Source organism: Notolepis coatsorum (genome assembly GCF_963971535.1).
Source record: "Notolepis coatsorum genome assembly, chromosome: 9".
NCBI lineage: Eukaryota > Metazoa > Chordata > Actinopteri > Aulopiformes > Paralepididae > Notolepis > Notolepis coatsorum.
The window spans coordinates 55,678,587-55,698,865 of record NC_140173.1 but is presented as its reverse complement, the minus strand read 5'-3'; the positions used below and the strand labels follow the sequence as shown (position 1 = coordinate 55,698,865).

Genomic DNA, 20,279 nt, shown 5'->3' with positions numbered 1-20,279 from the left:
GTCCCTCTGTGTTGTGTACTTTTAATGATCCCGACGTCTCATATACTGGCTGTACAATCCTCATAATCACATGGGAACCAATTCGTATTGTCCTTGTAAGATCTATTCTAAAGATCTTTCGGTGTGTTCAGTCTATTGTCCTTCTGCTATTCAGTCCGATAGTGGTCAGGCCTGGTCGTTAGCCAAGACCATCCTCGTGTTAGCCGAAGCTAATGATGATGTGTCATTCCCCCCCCCCCCCCTTTCCGTGATGAGAGGAGTCTCTTCTGGTTTCTTCCCTCTTAGTCTCAGTCAGATTTTAGTCTGCCCTTACCCGGAACCAGTCACCTTTATAGGATCTTCGTCCTAGCAACAACGGCCCACCCCCTTCTGGTTGTCATGTGCCACTGCCATGACAACAGCTTTAACCTTTCCACACATCAAAACGTTTCATTACTGTAAAAACCTCCATCGCCCTGCTCCTGTGTCTCCTGCCCCGCCGTTATCTTTGTTGATGTACTGGGGAATTCAAAAATATTCTGCCCTGCTCAGTGTGGTGCTCACACTAATACCCTGCTCGCTCTGAACCACCTCTTCCACCACCCTCTGCTAAGGCAAGCCATGCACATTTCGATCTCTCTGACCCGGCCCCCTTTAGATGCTCTCATCTCCCCCCAATCTATACATCACATACATTGAAAAACACCAAAAAACACCCGTTTCCTTCACAGGGCTCTGTGTCTGTGCCATGCGTTATATATGAGCAAGTTACTGTTCCATAATGTAGGCTATGCTATTATATATAATTTATATAGGCTACCTAATACCGACATCAAAATAGATTGTATGCCTCTACAAATCATATTATACCAGGGCCCTATTCCCCGTACCTGGCTAACTGAGTTAGCCGGATCATTTTCAGCATAGCTTGACTTAAGCCAGACCTTTGCGTTCCCTGACGTCGGATTTTCTAAATCACCATGGCAACAGATCGAAAAGTTTGAACCTGCTCCGGAGCAGGGTTTAGTTCAGTTAGCTGGATGAACCATGGCCACACCCTCGCAAAGAAATGCCAGCTCGCTTCCTGAAATAATTATCAGTGTAGATCTGCATTATACCATTCTGAATTATGTTTTTGTGCTTCGTTTTCCTAGAGGGGGCTTTTGAAATGTAAAATAATAGACCTAAAATACTGATAATAAATCATATTCAGCCTATAGATTTACTTTGTCCTAAATAATGCACGTCATAGTTATACGGATATGGCGCTCGCGAGCGTCGCGACACACACAAGTGGTTATTTTAATAACGTGGAGCATTGCAAATGTGAATCCCTCGGGATATTTTTAATGAATGAAACTAGATTCTTGTACCGGATCTCCTCTCTGGTAAACAAGAATACCCTGAAGACTCTGGCAGGAGCACTCATTCAAGGGTACTACGACTATGCGTGCACCTCATGGTACCAAAGCACCTCAAAGGCGCTTAAAACAAAATTACAAACATCACAAAACAAACTGGTCAGACTACTACTTGACCTCACCCCTGCCCACTTTGACAACCTAGGATGGCTTAGAGTAGACGACAGAGTACAGCAACTTGCAATGGGCCTGGTCTACAAGATACACTATACGACTAAGGTACCCATGTACATGTCAAAATACTTCCCAAAGGTCAGTGAATACCACAACCACTACACCAGAGGAAGCTCAACAAATCATGTTAAACCCAGATTCGGCTCAAACAAGGGACTAAATACGTTTTGCAATTATGCCACTTCAATGTGGAACGCCCTACCTAAAGCTGTAAAGGAATGTGAATCCCTACCCACATTCAAAACCGCTCTTAAAGAGCACCTACGGGAGGCTGCAATTCGAAACTGGCCACCGTAAATGCCCAAAACCCCCACCACCTCCTAATAGACAGTCTCCTCCCCACCGCATGTATATATTCCCTCCCCGCCGTATGTATATCTCTCTCCCACCCACCCACCCCCTCCTAATGTACAGTCCCCTCCCCATCATATGTATATACTCTGTCAGGATCTAGGAGTAACAGTACTGTATATTTGAATACCGTTTATGTCACAAATGTATCAGTACTAAATACCTATATGTCCCTATGCCATAAATGTCATGTATGTTGTGTATGTCATAAATGTCTATATGAATTGAAAATGGGGGACCCTGATGGAAACAAGACTAACGTCTTTCTCAGGTCTGCATCCCCTTAACAATTGTGTGTATTGAGCCGTACTGTATTGTACCCATTCTGCAATCTGTTAAATAAAGTTTTCATTCATTCATTCGGGCGTTTGGCTCTGATTAGTTTCATATTCTCTGCTGTGGATGTATTTGCTTAACGGAGCGCCCGGATTGTGTTTCATTCAAGCATAAATTGAAGTTTATGTGTGGACTGTGGATTATGAATTACGAGGAATCTGAATCTGTGGATTGTTGAATTGTATCACTGTCACTCACACGCTATTGTGATATTGGGATTAAAATGTCTGATGAGATGGGCTGTTTGACGGATTTGAGAAAATGTATTTATCTGTTCAAGCACTGTTATCTGATGATGAACATGAGGTGTCACTGGTATAAACCAAAGGTTAATCAATTCAATGCATGTATGGATTATGTCAGAAACAGATTAAAACCTGATTAATAGTGAAACTGTATAGCCGGCTCCAAGCCTCTCTGACACGTTATTTCGGGTCGCGCCTTGAAACTTTGGGAACCATGTATTTATATATAAAGTACATGATACCTAAGCCGAGCGCATACAGTACAGATATCCTCATAAGCATCTATTAATTCGTATCAATTAGATACTCTTTGGGCTTGTTTGTATCTACTTATTCTGAAAGAGTTTAACAAATTATTTTCGCTAGCAATAGATCATTAGATTATTCATTCCATTAAGCCTACTGCCAGCAGGCACATTTAAAGAAATATAATATGATTGATTGGGGTAATGAGGGACTTAACATTAGCCTATAGATTATGCATTTAACTTGTCGGCGAGGCTATTGAGCCGTACTGTATTGTACCCATTCTGCAATCTGTTAATAAAGTTTTCAATCAATCAATGCCGTTAGAGAATCAGGATTTCTGCGATCGACATCTGCTGTCTTTTCAGGTGAGGCGGCAGCGCGCAATTATCCTGAGTATCAAGTCTGGTTCGAATTAACGAGACTGAATCAGCGTTCGAGGAACAGGGAAAGCGTGGCTTCAAACATCAGGTTAATTGAATCTGGATAATGGGACTTTTGATCGACTTAGTTGAACCAGGTACGGGGAATAGGGCCCAGGTAGCCAATCGAAGTTTAAAAGAACGACACGAAAAAAGGCATTCATATTCCAGCATTGTTATTAAGACACCAACGCCAAACAGGTTAACGGTCTTTATTAGTATTTTGCGCTGCCCAGGCAACAATGGTCTTTAGGGAGTCGCTGATATCCAACATCACCGTGTACAAGTCAGTCAGCCTGTCGCGTATTTCTCCGTACGTGTTGTGTCTTCTTGGTTCGACAGTGTGTTAAATTAGTTGGTTAGACCTCCGTGATCAATCTCACTCGTGAAGTTTCTCAGAGTTGGCTCGGCTTAGTCCATTATTTCACATCCCATGCGGGTGTTTCATTACCATATGGTAAATCATGCACGAGCATAGACGGTAAGAAGAAATGGTATTTATCAACACGGAGTGTGCGTAGGACCCGTGTACGCACGGTTGAGAAATCCCGATTTTTCTGTGCGTAGAGACATTCTAAATTCCGTGCTTAGGAACAAGAATAGAACACTTTCTACGCATTATTGATAAATGAGGGCCCTGGCATTTATATCTGTAGTCCCAAGTGTTTAGACGATAACCACTACAACAAGACATGTATGAAACATGAGCATGAATTTAAGCTGTGTGTAGTTAATAAAAAAAAAAATACTAACAACCTACAACCCTAAACAATCCCCCCGGCCTAAAGCAGTCTATGATTTAACAATCAGACTAAATTATATTCGCTCACATGCAGAAAACAAGTCAGTAGCCCACGCCCACTTGCATATAGTAAGTCTTTCTACAGAATTCTATTTTCTCTCATGGGTTTTTACTGTCCAGTGTGTAATTTATTTCTAGACTATAAATCGCTGGCAGCCCACAGTTGAGATTATATGATATGTTAAAGGGGAAGGCAGACCTTTAACCCTTTCACTGCCACATGACAGGTTAACCCTTTACTGTCACACAACCGAAGGTCGACGGTATTTTCAAAATAAAAGACTCTAGGACAATAGAGATGTAAAATAAAAGTCCCAAGATGAAAGTAATGATACACAGACATGCAATGTTACCAAGTATTTTTGATTTATAATTATTTAGAATATTAGCAGTCTGCTCTGCTACATATATATTTGCTACATATGCTCAGACATTACTCTGCAAATGTCAGTAACCACCTGTACACTTGTAGACATATGTATGTATTTCTTTATATACTGTATTCTAAGTATTATAATTTTCTTTTGTCACATTTAAAAAAAAAAAATTTTTACATGGATAAAACAAAACACATAATACAAAAATAATAATAAACAGAACAACACCAGACAATAATAATAACAATAGAAAAATTATAAATACAGAACATAAAAATTTAAACAAATTATATTATCACAAACACCACAAAAGACATTTCCTCCCCCACTACCACCCCCCACCCCAGGACCTCCGGACCCCCCAGGACCAACACCCCAACCCCGCTGCTAAATGGTGGCCTTAACTTTCTCGGCCGCTGTGACCCACAGCTCAATGCTGGCCTGTCCCACACCAATTACACGTGCAGTAGAGATTTCCATATAAATGACATCCAGTAGTGTCAGAGACCAATTAATCATTGTGAGTTTCTCAGGTTCTTTCCACCTCATGGCTATCAGCTTATTGGCTGCAGTAACACCCGCTAGAATGATTATTTTTTGTTGTATGGATGCCGGTATTGATGATATATCATTTAGAAGTAGTGTTGCTGCCGTAAGTGGAATTGTTAAGTTACATATGTTTGAAAGTTTAGTTGTTATGGATTTCCCGAAACAAGCTACTGGTGGTCAGTCCCAAAACATGTGCATACAGTATAAGTGCCAGTGGCCCTCAGAGTGCACAAAGTGCACAGAGAGTCGGTCACCAGTCCCATAGAAAATAGCTTCCTAGGTGTGAGATACGTCCTATGAATAATTAAAATGTAACATTAGTCCAGATATCATCACAGCCAAACTCAGTCTAATTCTGGGATGTCCCCTCACCAGACTGTATCCAACAATTTTTTTTGTGGATTTGATTAACACATTCGGCGCCAAGACCCGAGATTTCTCGGGTTTTGGTCGTTTATTCCTTTATTCGATATTTTTATTCATTATTCATCCACGGACCTCTGTGTTACTATAGGGAATGAGTCTGAGGTTGCCAAAGTGCAATACCGGCCGCATCCCGCTAGATGGCGGTATCGAGCACCCTTTGTAACCTTGTATCTTGGCCTGTGTAATGGCCAAACATCTCCGGTTTCATGTTTCCTTGTCGGGCGAGGGCAGCTGTTCTTCCGGTTCCATTGAAGCGCGTCAAATATCCCTGATCCATTGTTGTGGTGGACCAAATGGACATTGGATGTACCAGATGGCGATCAAACAATTGGAATATTATTTTTGGAATACTCCCGATCACAGGTAAGAACGATCTGACGTAAATGTTAGCTTGATCCTGCAATGCTTTTATACCGATCGGGCTGATAAGCGTTTTTAGTGTTCAATACGAATGCCGTTACTGACAATCAAATAATCAGAAACAACCCCCCTCCCCTTTCATGCATTCATGATGGAACATAATACCTATGATATAGATTTGATTTCGGAATAATAGCATGTACAGGCAAGAAACGGCAACGTCTATAGTGGAATTGACGTATAGGGCTATAATTCAGCATTTCATGAATTACCCTAGACCGCTCTAAAACCATACTTATATTCACCACGGTATAACACGGGAACGTATTGATGGAAAAATGCATATTGAACAATAGATAGTATTGTATCCATAGCTATAATATAGAATATAGTTATAGTTCTACAAACAAGGTGACGTAGTCCTATTGTTTAAAGCGCGGCGTAGCTACAGCGGGCCCAGACTAATAGCTGGCGCCGAATGAGTTAAGCGTGTATACAAATCTGAGACAAATCCTCTTGAGGTTGTTCTGTCCCTGATAAGTTTAATAAAAGGGTGTGGGTGTAGTGTTTGAGCCCACGGTACCCCATGCGTCCTGCGCGCCGACCTTAGTTGCAAGTAGAGGAAGAATGATATGCCGGGGAGATCATAAAAATCTCTTAGGTCCTGAAACACTCAAAGGCCGTTTTTATATATATCCCCCAGAGTATGAACTCCCTTCCTCTCCCATTGAGGAATATTAACAGGTTGGTGCCCAACAAGTAGATGTTGGTTATGAAAAATTGGAGTGTCGAGGTGCCATGGGCATTTGGGGGTGAGTGGGGGACACTGTACACTGTACATTGGAATATTGACAAAGCCATACTTGGTCATTTACTGTACATTGGAGGGGGTTGGGTTAGGACATTTGCAGGGGCCAGTTTCGAATTGCAGTCTCCCGTAGGTGTTCTTTGAGAGTGTTTTTGAAAGTGGGTAGTGATTCACATTCCTTTATAGCTTTGGGTAGGGCGTTCCACATTGATGTGGCATAATTGCAAAACGTGTTTAGTCCCTTGTTTGAGCCGAATCTGGGTTTAACATGATTTGTGGAGCTCCCTCTGGTGTTGTGATCGTGGTATTCACTGACCTTTGGGAAGTATTTTGACATGTACATGGGTACCTTGGTCGTGTAGTGTATCTTGTAGACCAGGCCCATTGCAAGTTGCTGTACTCTGTCGTCTACTCTAAAGGGGTCCCCACACGGCGAGCGATTTTAGCCAGGCGACCAATTTTTTTAGCGAGCCGACCGACAGAATTGTATCGCCTCCATTGTTATGAATGAGAGAACACACACGGCAGGAGATTTTGAAGCGACGGTCGGCAAGGTATTTCTGTCGCCTCGCTAAATATCGCCTCAATCCTATTTTTTGAGGCGACAGCACAAAGACAATGAGGAAATAACATGACTTCTACAGTAGAAGTAGTACAGAAGTTCTACTGGTGTATCATTTGTACACCTTTAATGTATCAATACATTCATTGATCAATAACCTACGTATTATTACCATGCTACTTATGTTCATTATTATTAACGGGAACAATTTAAATAAATAACGTTAGTTTGAGAAGCTATAGTGGCCGCTTGTCATTAACTAATAAATGAACAATGCGCCACGATGCACCTAGTGTTTTAATACTCGGGTAACAAAAGAAGTTGTGGATGTTGACAGAGTTTAATGTCCAGGCTGCAGCTGATGTAGTTTGTAAGGTTTATTGTCCAAAGAAAATGATGGTTGAGAACAAAACAGTTTGCGTCTTCCTTGAAAAAAACACTCTTTCAGCAGCTGCATAACAATACTTGTCCAATCGGTGGTAATGAACGTATCGTAGCGATCAGGCATGCAGTAATGTCAGGAAGAATGAGGAGAGGTTGTATTCGTATAGTGGTTTAATTCCAGCTCAATATGGGTTTTACAGGTTAATAATACTCCCTCGTAACGCACAACACAGCTACCTGCTATTAAATACGCTCGCTTCACAACAACATAACGGGTCCGTCCTCCTATATCTCCCGGGGGAAGCAAATAACCACACCCCCAGCTAGACAGAGCGACGGTCGCCCCTGGTGTGGAGGGGCAAGCGATTGTCGTTAAGCAACAGGCGATCGCATCGCCAGGCGACGTCGGTCGCCCGCCGTGTGCAGACCACTTAAGCCATCCTAGGTTGTCAAAGTGGGCAGGGGTGAGGTGGGTTCTAGGAGTCAGGTCAAGCAGTAGTCTGACCAGTTTGTTTTGAGATGTTTGTAATTTTGTTTTTAGTGCCTTTGAGGTGCTTTGGTACCATGAGGTGCAAGCATAGTCGTAGTACCCTTGAATGAGTGCTCCTGCCAGTCTTCAGGGTATTCTTGTTTACCAGAGAGGAGATCCGGTACAAAAATCGAGTTAGTTGGTTGACTTTTTTTATTACATTGGATGCCATTTTGTCAGAGGAAAGATTAGCCTCTAGGATGGAACCCAGGTAGGTAATTTTATCTTTCCTTGTGACAATAATTGTCACCCACTGTAACTGAGAAGCCGTCGGTCTTGCTGAGTTTGTTATTTGAACGGAAGAGAATGGACTCTGTTTTGCCCATGTGTAATGATAGTTTGTTATCGGCAAGCCATATGCAGATTTTGCCTAGTTCCGAGCCGAGGATTTTTTCAACCTGTAACTTGTTCTTGTCAGAGACCGGCAGGGCTGAGTCATCCGCAAACAGGAACAAGTTGCAGTCACAAGCTGACGACATGTCATTTCATAAATTAGGAACAGTAGCGGTCCTAGTATGCTTCCTTGTGGAACACCACAGCTTAATCATTGTGAGAACACATTGCCTCAAAATGTTGCCCTGTTTTCAAAGCCTTCATGTCGTGCAAACTGAAGACTTAAAAGATTGTTTAGACACAGAAATCAGTTGTTATTTGCTTAGAGCTGTGTGTACATGTAATATTCCAACTGCAATAGCTTATGCATTTTCATATTAAATACAATTTCAAGTAAAGATACAATAAGCTGCGTTATAGGATATTCTTAAGATTTGAATTACATCACTAACTGAGAAAGAAAACAGTTAGAGAGAGAGAGAGAGAGAGAGAGAGAGAGAGAGGGGGGAGATAGAGAGGGAGGGAGAGAGAGACAGAGAGAGAGAGAGGGAGATAGAGAGAGGGAGAGAGAGAGGGAGAGAGATAGAGAGAGAGAGAGAGAGAGGGGGGGGGAGAGGGAGAGAGAGAGGGGGGGGATAGAGAGGGAGGGGGAGAGAGAGATAGAGAGAGAGGGGGAGATAGAGAGGGAGAGAGAGAAAACTTAAGAAACTTCACTTATCCTTAGAGAAGCATCGATTTTTTTAGACCCTTATTCCTTTTCATATTGTTAAATACAATCCTCAACAGCACGATTCCATAGGCATTACAAATGCATAAATTAGTTTTCGTATCAATTATTTTTCTCTCTCAACAAGAAAATACATGTCTCTGTCAACGTGACTATACAAATATAAACTATGTTTTTAAATGGTGACTAACAGTCTAGTTTGGTGACAGGTCCAAGCACTGCTACCTGAGAGCACTAGAGGACCCGCGCCTCTCTTAGCCCTTTTACACCACCCGGGCTCCGGTTCAAGCTCCAGCTCCGTTCTGAACCCTCTGAACCTTGGTTCTCTCTGGCGAACCAGCCCGCGTTTACACCCATTTAAGCAGAACCAACATTCCACCGTCTCCGTCATCAACGGGGGAGTTACTCAGGCGGAGGTAAAAATAATGTGTGGAGAAAGGCTTAGCAAGCCTCAACGCACGAGCGCACACACAAAAGCACACATGCGCACTGTATACGTTTGAAATGAATCATTCCAGCAAAGTAGACTTCTATTATTCGAATTACTGTTTCAATGGGTATCATAGTAGTAAGTCCTACTGTAGAACATGACATATTAGCATGACATCTGATTTATTAATGTCAATACAAAAAATTAGGGACAAGCGCAATTGGCACAAGTGTAAATGATGGATTAGTCACTCACAGTTAACATCTGACCGATTAGCTCAACTGGTAAGTCTGCTGGCTGTGGATGCTATGGTCACAGGTTCCAATCTCTTGGTTCCAAAAAAAAAAAAAATATTGTATACGTTAATTCATTTACCCACTCTGGTTGGATGGTGTATTGTACTTGTGCTGTATAATGACAATACATTTTAATCGAATCTCATTTAGAAATCGCTATCTGTTGAGTGAATCAGCATGGTGCAATGCCACACCTCCGAAGCTGTCTGCCACTGTCGTGTCCATAGGCAGCGTAGCGATTTCAAAATGAGATTCGATTAAAATGTATTGTCATTATACAGCACAAGTAATTAATTCATTAATTTCAAACAGTGAGCGTGTGTGCTTTTGTGTGTGCGCTCGTGCGTTGAGGCTCGCTAAGCCTTTCTCCACGCATTTCTGGAGCATTTCTTTATCCACTATGGTTGGATGGTGTATTGTACTTGTGCTGTATCATAACAATACATTTAAATCTAATCTCGTTTTGAGATCAGTCGCAAATCGCTTCCTGTTGAATGGATCGGTTGAGTGCAATGCCGACTCGTTACTTTCCCCCGTTTACTCGTCTTCACAACCTAGAATATGACACGCCCACTGATGATGTCATGGTTCGCGGGAAAAAAACAACTATTTTCCGGTGCCAGCTGAGCACCGATTTGTCACGTTCTGAACCAATTAATCCCGGTGTGAATGCGCTGGCCGGTGCGAGATTACGTTCGGGAACCGGTTCCAGCACAGAGCCTGGCCAGTGTAAAAGGGCTATTCAGTTCACTTATGACTCATCAATTGAAAATGGTCTTTTCTAAATCTGTATCCAGGAAACTGAGCCGACTCGCTTGTTTTCTGCAAGACCCTCCTCCACATTCACACACTGTTCCACATTCACACCCGTTAGCCGCTAAGCAGCTCCACTAGAGAAGGGGAGGGGGGTTATGTGCCTTGCTCAAGGGCACCTCAACGGTAGTTGTTTAGAGGGGAGCGCAACACTCAAACCTGCTGGATTTGCCCTGCCAGTTGAGGGATTGGAACCAGCAAACCTCCAGTCACACGCTCACTACTCTAACCATTTAGTTTTCTTTTTGCATTAGGTTACCGTGACCTCTTCAAACAGAATCTAATAACATTTAGGCTACCGTAACCTCTTCAAACAGAATCTAATAACATCTGTTGTAATTCGTTTAAAAAAAACATTCATTCTTATTGATGTATTTTAGTTACTAAAAACATGCTTTTCAATATGTGAAGTCTTAAGTGAACTGAACCCATCCTGGAAATAGCTTATTAGGCCACTGCATGTTTACATGCAGTTCTCATTATAATAGCTTATTCTTCTTCTGTTTTTTTTTGTTTCACATTTCCTTTGTTTATTTCAGTATTTTCTTTTAGAATTTGGCAGCGCAGTTTCTAAGGCTGTGTGAGCAGGATCCCAGCTTGTGTCAGAGACGCACCTTTATGCTACATGATCATCATATGACAACACGGTGGCTATGGAAGGTGGTTGTTGGTAGGTTAGACTTTGTAAATGCTTTAATCATCATTACTCGACTCTCACAGCTATATAAACACTCCACTCACAACTATTACAATTATCCAGGAGTAGTAGGCAGTCTGCAATGTGCATCCTCGACATCCTTTTAAACAAACAAACAAAACAAAAAAAATACTTTTTTTTTCAAGTGATCTTGCATTTAAGGTACTTAAAACTTTGAAAATAGCCATATATGTTAAGCGATATAAAAGAGCTGGATATCCACCCTGTTTCCCTAAGTCTTGTGTAGCTTATGTACAATAGGAAGTGCCTTTTTCCGCTGAAAAACGAGGAACGAAGCAGGGGGAGAGATGGCGCATCAAGTCTAATCCAAGTAGGACTGGAAAGGGGGTCTAGCGAGATCAGCGAGATCTATAGATTATCACGTCTACACAATGCAAAGGAGTCAGGTTTCCTCGACGACGACTAACCGGTGCTACTTATACTCGTATCATTTCCCCTTAACCCTTTCACTACAGAAGGTTAACCTTTCACTACCACACTACAGACGGTTAACTGTCTGTAGTGTGTTAGTGAAAGGGTTAACCCTTTGTCGTGTGGCAGTGAAAGGGTTAACCTTCTGTATTGTCGCAGTGAAAGGGTTAACCCTTTGGTAGTGTGGTAGTAAAAGGGTTAACAGGTTGAATAAATAATATTATATTATTGTTCCCCTACTCATTCTTTTTTGTCTCTTTCATAAATAAGTTAAATAATTGAATTTCACGTCGTCTGTGCAGCCTTGTTTATTCACCGTGTCCATGGAAACGACGATGAACATAAAGGTATGGTCTCCTCACGCTCCTCACGTTCGCTCTCCTGATAACGACAACACGTGCAGAATTCCTAAATGTTCAGACAAGCTTCATCTTTTGGTTATTATTTGTGATATACCGATTCAAAGTTACCGCCACATTTTCTTTCTCAAACTAATTTGGTCGCACGGGATTTGGTACAGATTTAGTCTCTCTTGGGCAGAGCTGTTGAGCAGGCTGCGAGGTACAGACGGTATAGAGGCGGCCCTGTGCGTATAGGAGTGTGTGGGGCCCTGTGGGGGCAACTCTGCTCCCCGCTGACCGCCGGGGGGGCCGGCCGCGAGGAGCTCACTTTCACAAATCATAACTCGACTAATTTAGAGATCTCTGTAGGGATGTTCGATGTTGGCTTTTTTACCGATATCCGATATACCGATATTGTCCAACTCTTAATTTCCGATACCGATATCAACCGATACCGATATATGCAGGGTTTCCCCCCCAAAAAAACGTTTGACAATAAATAAATTAAGAATTTGTTCTTACTTGCTTGCCTGGGTAAATAAAGGAAAACGTATTTTTTTAAACCGATAGCGATACTTTTCGACATTACATTTTAAAGCCAATATCGGACGATAATATCGGTAGGCCGATAATATCGGTAGGCCGATAATATCGGACATCCCTAGATCTCGGGGGTTCGGGGGAAGGAAGGAAGGTTGGCATAGAGTACATGCTGCGGGCAGACGGTGGGGAAGGGAAGTCCTGTTAAACCCTTTCACTGCCACACGACAGAAGGTTAACCCTTTACTATCACAATGGCATCAGAGTATTGCTGAAGAAGAAGCCCCCGCAGGGGAGAGGTTGGGGCACGGCTCACTCCACCGCCGCGCTCGTCAGTCGACACACGCCACCCTCGATAGCCAGTGACTGCCCGGGAATGGCCCCCGGCGGTAGTCTGGATATGCGAGTCTGAGGGGGGGGGGGAGGGGGAGAGGGGGAGGGAGGGAGATAGAGAGAGGGGGAGATAGAGAGACAGAGAGATAGAGACAGAGAGATAGAGATAGAGATAGAGATAGAGATAGAGAGAGAGAGAGAGAGAGAGAGAGAGAGAGAGAGAGAGAGAGAGAGAGAGAGAGAGAGAGAGAGAGAGGGGGGGAGATAGAGAGGGAGGGAGAGAGAGACAGAGAGAGAGGGAGATAGAGAGAGGGAGAGAGAGAGGGAGAGAGAGAGGGAGAGAGATAGAGAGAGGGGGGGGAGAGGGGAGAGAGAGGAGGGGGGGGATAGAGAGGGAGGGGGAGAGAGAGATAGAGAGAGAGGGGGAGATAGAGAGGGAGAGAGAGATAGAGAGAGATACAGAGAGAGAGGGGGGTGGAGAGGGAGGGGGATAGAGAGGGAGGGGGAGAGAGATGGGAGATAGAGAGGGAAAGAGAGAGAGATAGAGAGGAGGAGGAGAGAGAGAGAGGGAGGGAGAGAGAGATAGCGAGAGAGAGAGCGAGAGAGATAGAGAGGGAGGGAGGGAGGGAGGGAGGGAGGGATAGAGAGAGAGAGAGAGAGAGAGAGAGAGAGAGAGAGAGAGAGATGAGAGAGAGAGAGAGAGAGAGAGAGGAAGATAGAGAGGGGGGAGATAGAGGGGAGAGAGAGAGAGAGAGAGAGAGAGAGAGAGAGAGAGAGAGAGAGGAAGATAGAGAGGGGGGGGGATAGAGAGGGAGAGAGAGAGAGGGGGGGGTAGAGATGGTAGGGGAGAGAGAGAGAGAGAGAGAGAGAGGGGGGGAGATAGAGAGGGAGGGAGAGAGAGAGATAGAGAGGGGGAGAGACATAAGCAGTGAGATACGGAATACAACCACCATAAAGACTGTCAACAATACAAGAAATTCCTTCTGTAATGTAATGATTTATTTTGTTTTCTCCGTTTGATTGTTTTGTTTGGCTTTGGCAATGTAAACGTATGTTTCCCATGTCAATAAAGCCCACTTGAATTGAATTGAGATATAACAGGGTTGCACACGTTTTTATGTCAAGGACCCCCAAATAGATCTGCATGAGGTTACAGAACACCGCTTGATGTGCTTTTGTTTGGCGGACAAAGCGTCTGACATCTATTATTCTGTGAAGAAAATGTATGCTTTATTATGACATGTTGTGGCCACTCAAACTCGCTGGGATGCGTCTAATATAGTGGTTGAGGACCAGCTTTTGTAAACAGACCGGTGTCTTTTTGTACAGCTAAATCTATACTTAATAGTATTGCTATCTGTCCATTCTCATTGTCAATTGAGTTCATAAAGCGTCCCTTCAAATGGCTTAAAGAAAAAAAAATCATCAATACGTTGTCATTTTATAGCGCCGTGAATATAAGCATTATAGCGGATTTTGTCTTGTATATTTTCTGGAAGGCTAGTTATAGGGCTAATAGCTGCTAATGTTATATTCAACGGCATTTCCGTTTTACATATGCTAAAGAAATAACTCTAACTGCATATCATCGGGACTGTCCCAAAGCATGTATGCATAAAAGGGGGGGGGGGGGGGGTGGGGGGGGGCGGGGGACGTCGTTTATTACGCCCTGGACCCCCCCATGGATAATCCATCCATTATCCTTCGCTCCTACCCAAACACTACCATTAAATGCTAGCTTTTATTCTCTCCACCACTTCTAACCACATTGTCAATTTGGATTCATTGAGACCCAAAGTTCTTGCTGTAGATATTTCTAGATAAATCACATCGAGATATGTAAGAATCCAGACCTTTCGGCAAATTTTTTCCGGTTGAAACCATCGTGATGCTATCAGTTTTTTAGCCACTGTAATACCAGCTAAAACCAATCTCTTTTGTTGTATAGGTACTGCATATTCAAAAACATTCAGCAGTAATATAGAGGGGTGTACAGGTATATTCAGAATTAAGAGATTTTATAATTGCTGGGTCACTTCTTTCCAGAATATCTTAACTGGTGGGCAGTCCCAATACATGTGCATAAATGTCCCCTCGTACCCATTTGTACATAAGGAGCATTTGGAGTCTTGTTTAAGACCCATTCTGTTCAGTCTTATAGGAGTCAAGTATGTCCTATGAATATAGTTAAGATTGATTTGTTGATGGTCCGGGTTCCTTGATGCAAGTCGAACATTTGCCCAGGCTTCTTGCCAATCAAAATCTTTTTCTAGGTCTGGTATATCCCTCCTCCAAACAGAGTCTAGGTGGAGGGTTTCATACGAAGCCGTTAGTAATTGATGATAAAAATCTGATACAAAACCTCTCGATGTCTCTCTTTCATAGAAAAATGTGTGGTATCTGTGGTGTGCAATTGGTGTCTTTAATGGAACACCCTGAGTCTTCAAACATAACAATAATTGTGCGTAAAAAAGAAATGTGGAACCGGTGAGATTAAACTTTTTTTCTATTTCATCATAGCTACAAATACCCTGTTTGTTGAAAACATCTCCTAATGTATGTATGCCTTGCTTTTCCCATCTAGGGAATCTTATAGGTCGTTTTCTAATCAGGAGTGCATTGTTATTGAATAAGGGAGTATGATTATGCCATTTATGTGGATTCGAATATTTTTTTTGTGTTTCACGCCATATCCGGATCGCATGTGTAATTATGGGGCCAAATTTCAGTTCGCATTGCTTAATTGATATTTTGGTGTATACTATGTCCTGCAGTCTCTGTGGTGCTACTATATTTACTTCTAAATTTCTCCAGGATACTGATGCTTGGGGTTCAAACCAGGTTGTCAGTGGTCTTAAAGTGTACGCCTTAAAATAGTGGAAAAAATTTGGGATTGCCATCCCTCCGTCGGCTTTGTTTCTCTGTGCGGTGGATCTTTTTATACGTGGTGGTTTGTTATTCCAAATAAATTTATATGCGGAAGAGTGTAATTTTTTCCAGTAACCATCTGGAGGGGGTAACGGAAGCATTGAGCTGATGAAGTTGATTCTAGGTAAGACATCCATCTTAACTATTGAAACCCGTGCCTGTACTGAGTTTTTAAGTTTTGACCACCTGTCAAGGTCGCATTTGATTTTATTTTGGATTTCTGTGTAATTGTGTTTCACGTTTGGCTTATGGTAGGGAATATTTCAACTCCCAAGCATCTAAAGTGTTTAACCATTGGTATTTCCCCTGGAAGACTTGTATTCTCTGCAGGGGCGTTCAGTGGAAGGAAAGCCGACTTTGGCCAGTTTATTTTAAATCCTGATAGGTCGCCAAAGTCATTAATCAACTTGAGAAGATAAGGCATTGCGGTGTTAGGGTTTTGCATGAACAGTATTACGTCGTCCGCATATAGACAAATTTTGTGTTGTGTGCCCTTGATTACGATTGGTTCTATGAGTTGGGATTGTCTTATATATTGTGCTAAAGGTTCTAGTGATAAATCGAATAGTCCGGGACTAAGAGGGCAACCCTGTCTAGAAGAGCGTGATACCGGAAATATTCCGGAGGTGATTATACCTGTTGAAATCATGGCCGATGGGTCTTTGTATAATACTTTAATCATATCAATGAATCCTTTTCCTAACCCCATCCTTTCTAATACCGCCCATAGATACGACCATTCCAGCCTATCAAAAGCTTTCATTGCATCCAGGGACAGCATCGCCTTGGGTGTGGTGTCGTCCTTGCTGGCATCTAGTACGTATAGTAATCGTCTTATGTTGTCAGTGATCAAACGGTTTCTTATGAAGCCAGTTTGATCCGGATGAACTAAAGACGTCATATGCTTTTTTTTTTTTGATCAAATATTTTTATTTTCTTTTCTTTTTTCCAACATGAAACAAAACATATCACAATACAACAACAACAATACATAAAAAGACTTACTCAACACCACATGACAAGACAACTACTGATACAACTGTACAGTGATCATCCTAACATGGACACTCGCTCGTTCTCTTCCCCCCCCCCCCCTCCCCCCGCTCACCCCAGGACCTCAACATGAGTCACACTCATAATACATCACAATACATCACTCAGCAAAAAAAAAAAAAAAAAAAAAACAAGAATCTAAACAAACATTTCCAAACTTATATGCGTTCCCTCAACTTTGCCACTGTAGCCAACCAAATTACGATATCAGATTCCCTAACCCCTATAACACGTGCCGTGGATATCTCCAAATAGATCACGTCAAGGTAGGTGAGAAACCATACCTTTGGACAGAGTCTATCTGGATGAAACCAACGTGAGGCAATCAATTTTTTTGCGGCTGTGAGGCCGGCCAAAATTAGTTTTTTCACCTGTATAGAGGTCGGTAAATTATTTATCCTCACACAACCCAGATCACCAACAGATTCATCTGAATTTTATTCACAGGACTTATTTAACCCCTAGACGATTGAATTCAATGGGTCTCAGACCTGACTCTCTGTGTACCTTGTGTCCAAGTGGCGCCACAGGTACATTTATGCATATGTACTGGGAATGCCCTCCTGTTGTGATTTTTTGGGAAAATGTTACATATCAGCTCTCAGACATTTTCTCTCTAACCATACCTGTATCTCCTTCTGTACTATTACTGAATGATCTCTCTAAATTGACGTCATATGCTTTTGAAGTCTGATGGCTAATACCTTAGAGAACAGTTTGATATCGGTTCCGAGGAGGCTTACGGGTCTATAACTACCGCACTCGGTGGGGTCTTTGTCTTTTTTAAGGAGGACTGTTATGAGTGCAATATTGTCGTTCTTATGAAAATTCCCCTCCTTGACCGAGTATAAAATCATATTAAGTAATAGGGGTCCAATTATGTCCCAACATGAGAGGTACATTTCTGGTGGGATACCGTCTCTTCCAGGAGCCCTACCACTTTGCATTTCGGATATGGCCTTCCTGAGTTCCTCTAGTGCAGGGGTGGCCAACCCGCGGCTCGCGAGCCGCATGCGGCTCTTTGCCCGTCAATGTGCGGCTCTTTCATCCATTAAAAAAAATTAAAATAAAAAATGATAATCTTTTTTTTTTTTTTTTTAATGTCACTCATTCCATAAGGACGTAGAATAAACATTTACAAAAAAATGTAAATGGTCCATTTGCATGTTCTTGGTATATGAATCTAGGGACATATATGGATCAGTGTCAGAAATAGTGTGTCTGTTACTAGGCTTGAGTAAATTGTAATGAACCAAAGGAGAATATCAATTCTATTTAAAAAATATATATATATATCTTTGACTGTGAATAACACCATGCTAAAATTTACCAGACCTGAAAAATCTAAACAAATGAATGACGGGAAGATGATTAAACAGAAGGTTTTGTAGATACAGTACTGAATTCTGCCATCTTTTTTATAATGTAAATTTCTCCACCATTTTTCATCGTATTGCAACACAGTTTTTTGCAAGACGTTCACAGAAAGGTAGAGAAACGAATTGCGTTCCGTTTTATGGCAATAACATTCAGGTTTGTGGGAGATAATCCCAAAAAATAAGAGAAATAAAAAAGTTTATCCAGAAGTCAGACGATTGACAGGGGCTGGTGTGAGCTGGGTAGGGTAGTTTTTCGAAATTCGAAAGCCCTGAGTCTCTTCCTTCAAAAGACTACACTCACTTTTGGCTGTGCCACTTCCTCCTGTCAATATGCGCCGGTTTCTGACTCAATGCCCTGAGATTTCTATAATCTTATATTTCACTAATAACAATTAAAAGCATTGGTAAACAAACGTAATGCTGAAAATATACACTTTTACTGTATATCTCGGGCTTAAGAGGTTAACCCTGTGAGGCCCAAATTAAAAAGACATTAGCAACTTCAGAGGCCAGAGGGTGGGACATATAAACACATTTACTATCAAATAGCATTGTGAGGCTGAACAACAGGACCAATTTACTATACACGTGCTTAACATTTTTTAAATAAACATTCTTTTTTTAAATGGCTAAAAGTGATTTTGTAATTTTGCAACGGTGGGTCTCACAGGGTACTTTTAACCCTGTGAGGCCCAAATAAAAAAGACATTAGCAACTTCAGAGGCCAGAGGGTGAGACCTATAAACACATGAAGGGTACTGTGACTGAAAAAAAAGGTTGAGAAACGCTGGTATATGGTGTGGCTCTTTGTGGTACCACAGTCATTTTTGTGGCTCTTAGTCTCTGACTGGTTGGCCACCCCTGCTCTAGTGTGATTGGTGTTTCTAACTGTTTAGCATCATCCTCTGAAAGTTTGGGGAGGTTAATTTGATTAAGATATGTGTCCATTTTGTTTTGATCGAAGGTCGTTTCTGATTTATACAAGTTGGAGTAGAATTCTTTGAATGTCGTGTTTATTTCTTTGGTGTCTGTTACAAGTCCTTGTTGTGCTCTAATAGAGGTTATATCTGCAAATTTTGCGTTAACTCTTAATCGCGTAGCTAGTAGGTGACTTGGTTTGGAACCTTGAGTAATGCTGTTGTCTTGTGCTACGTATTTGTACTTCAGATTGTTGTCTGTAAATGGCGTTAATCTCTATTTTTAGTAAATTAACTTGAGATTCCAGTCGAGCCGAGTCGTTATATTGTAAAGAAGTAAATAATGTAGAGTAGAGCGTTTCTAATTCCGCCAGTTTTGAGCATCGATTCTTGCGTATTTTGGATGAAAAGCTATCCGTGAAATCCTTGATCATTCCCTTTACCGACATCCATAATATTCTAGGGTCCGGCACCGAGTTCACATTCTCTGGTAGGAATACTGAAAGAGCTTCTTTGAGTTGTGTAATAATTCCTTGTTATTCAGCAGTGTTGTGTTAAAGGGCCATCTTGGGGCTCGGGATGATAGTACACCAAATGATCCTTTTAGGAGTAAATAACAATGATCTGATAATGCATTGGGTACCATCTCCACTTCATAGTTATCAAATAGTCTCGGTGTTGCGAAAACATAATCTATTCTGGATAGTGTTTTATGTCTTGCTGATCGACAAGAGTACTTCCGGGTCGTGGGGTTGAGTGATCGCCATAGATCGTTTACACCTGTATTCTTTGCCCAATCCTTTAACGCATTAGATAACTTTTTTTGTTCGTTGGAAAAGTTGGGATTAGATTTATCCAACCCACGGTCCCAAATGGCATTAAAATCAGCACCAATTATAAATGAGTATTCTGGAAGGTTTAACATTTCCCTAGTGAGTGCAGTGTAGAAATTATTTTCGTATAGATTTGGGGCATATACCGCTACCAACGCTATTTTCCTATTCTTGTGTATAATCTTAGCTATGGTTATCCGACCATCTGCATCAGACCATACTCCCTTCAATTCAATATTCAATTTCTGTTTCACGA

General features: G+C 41.9%; 1 protein-coding gene across 1 annotated transcript in view; it reads right to left on the bottom strand.

The window, feature by feature from the left end:
- Positions 1–4,744: 4,744 nt before the first annotated feature.
- The window catches only part of tasp1 (taspase, threonine aspartase, 1), a 185,271-nt gene continuing 169,736 nt past the window's right edge, over positions 4,745–20,279 (bottom strand). Inside the window, 1 exon segment of the mRNA XM_084322225.1 lies at positions 4,745–12,988. Coding sequence (XP_084178351.1) covers positions 12,893–12,988 — 96 coding nt within the window. The 3' untranslated portion in view covers positions 4,745–12,892.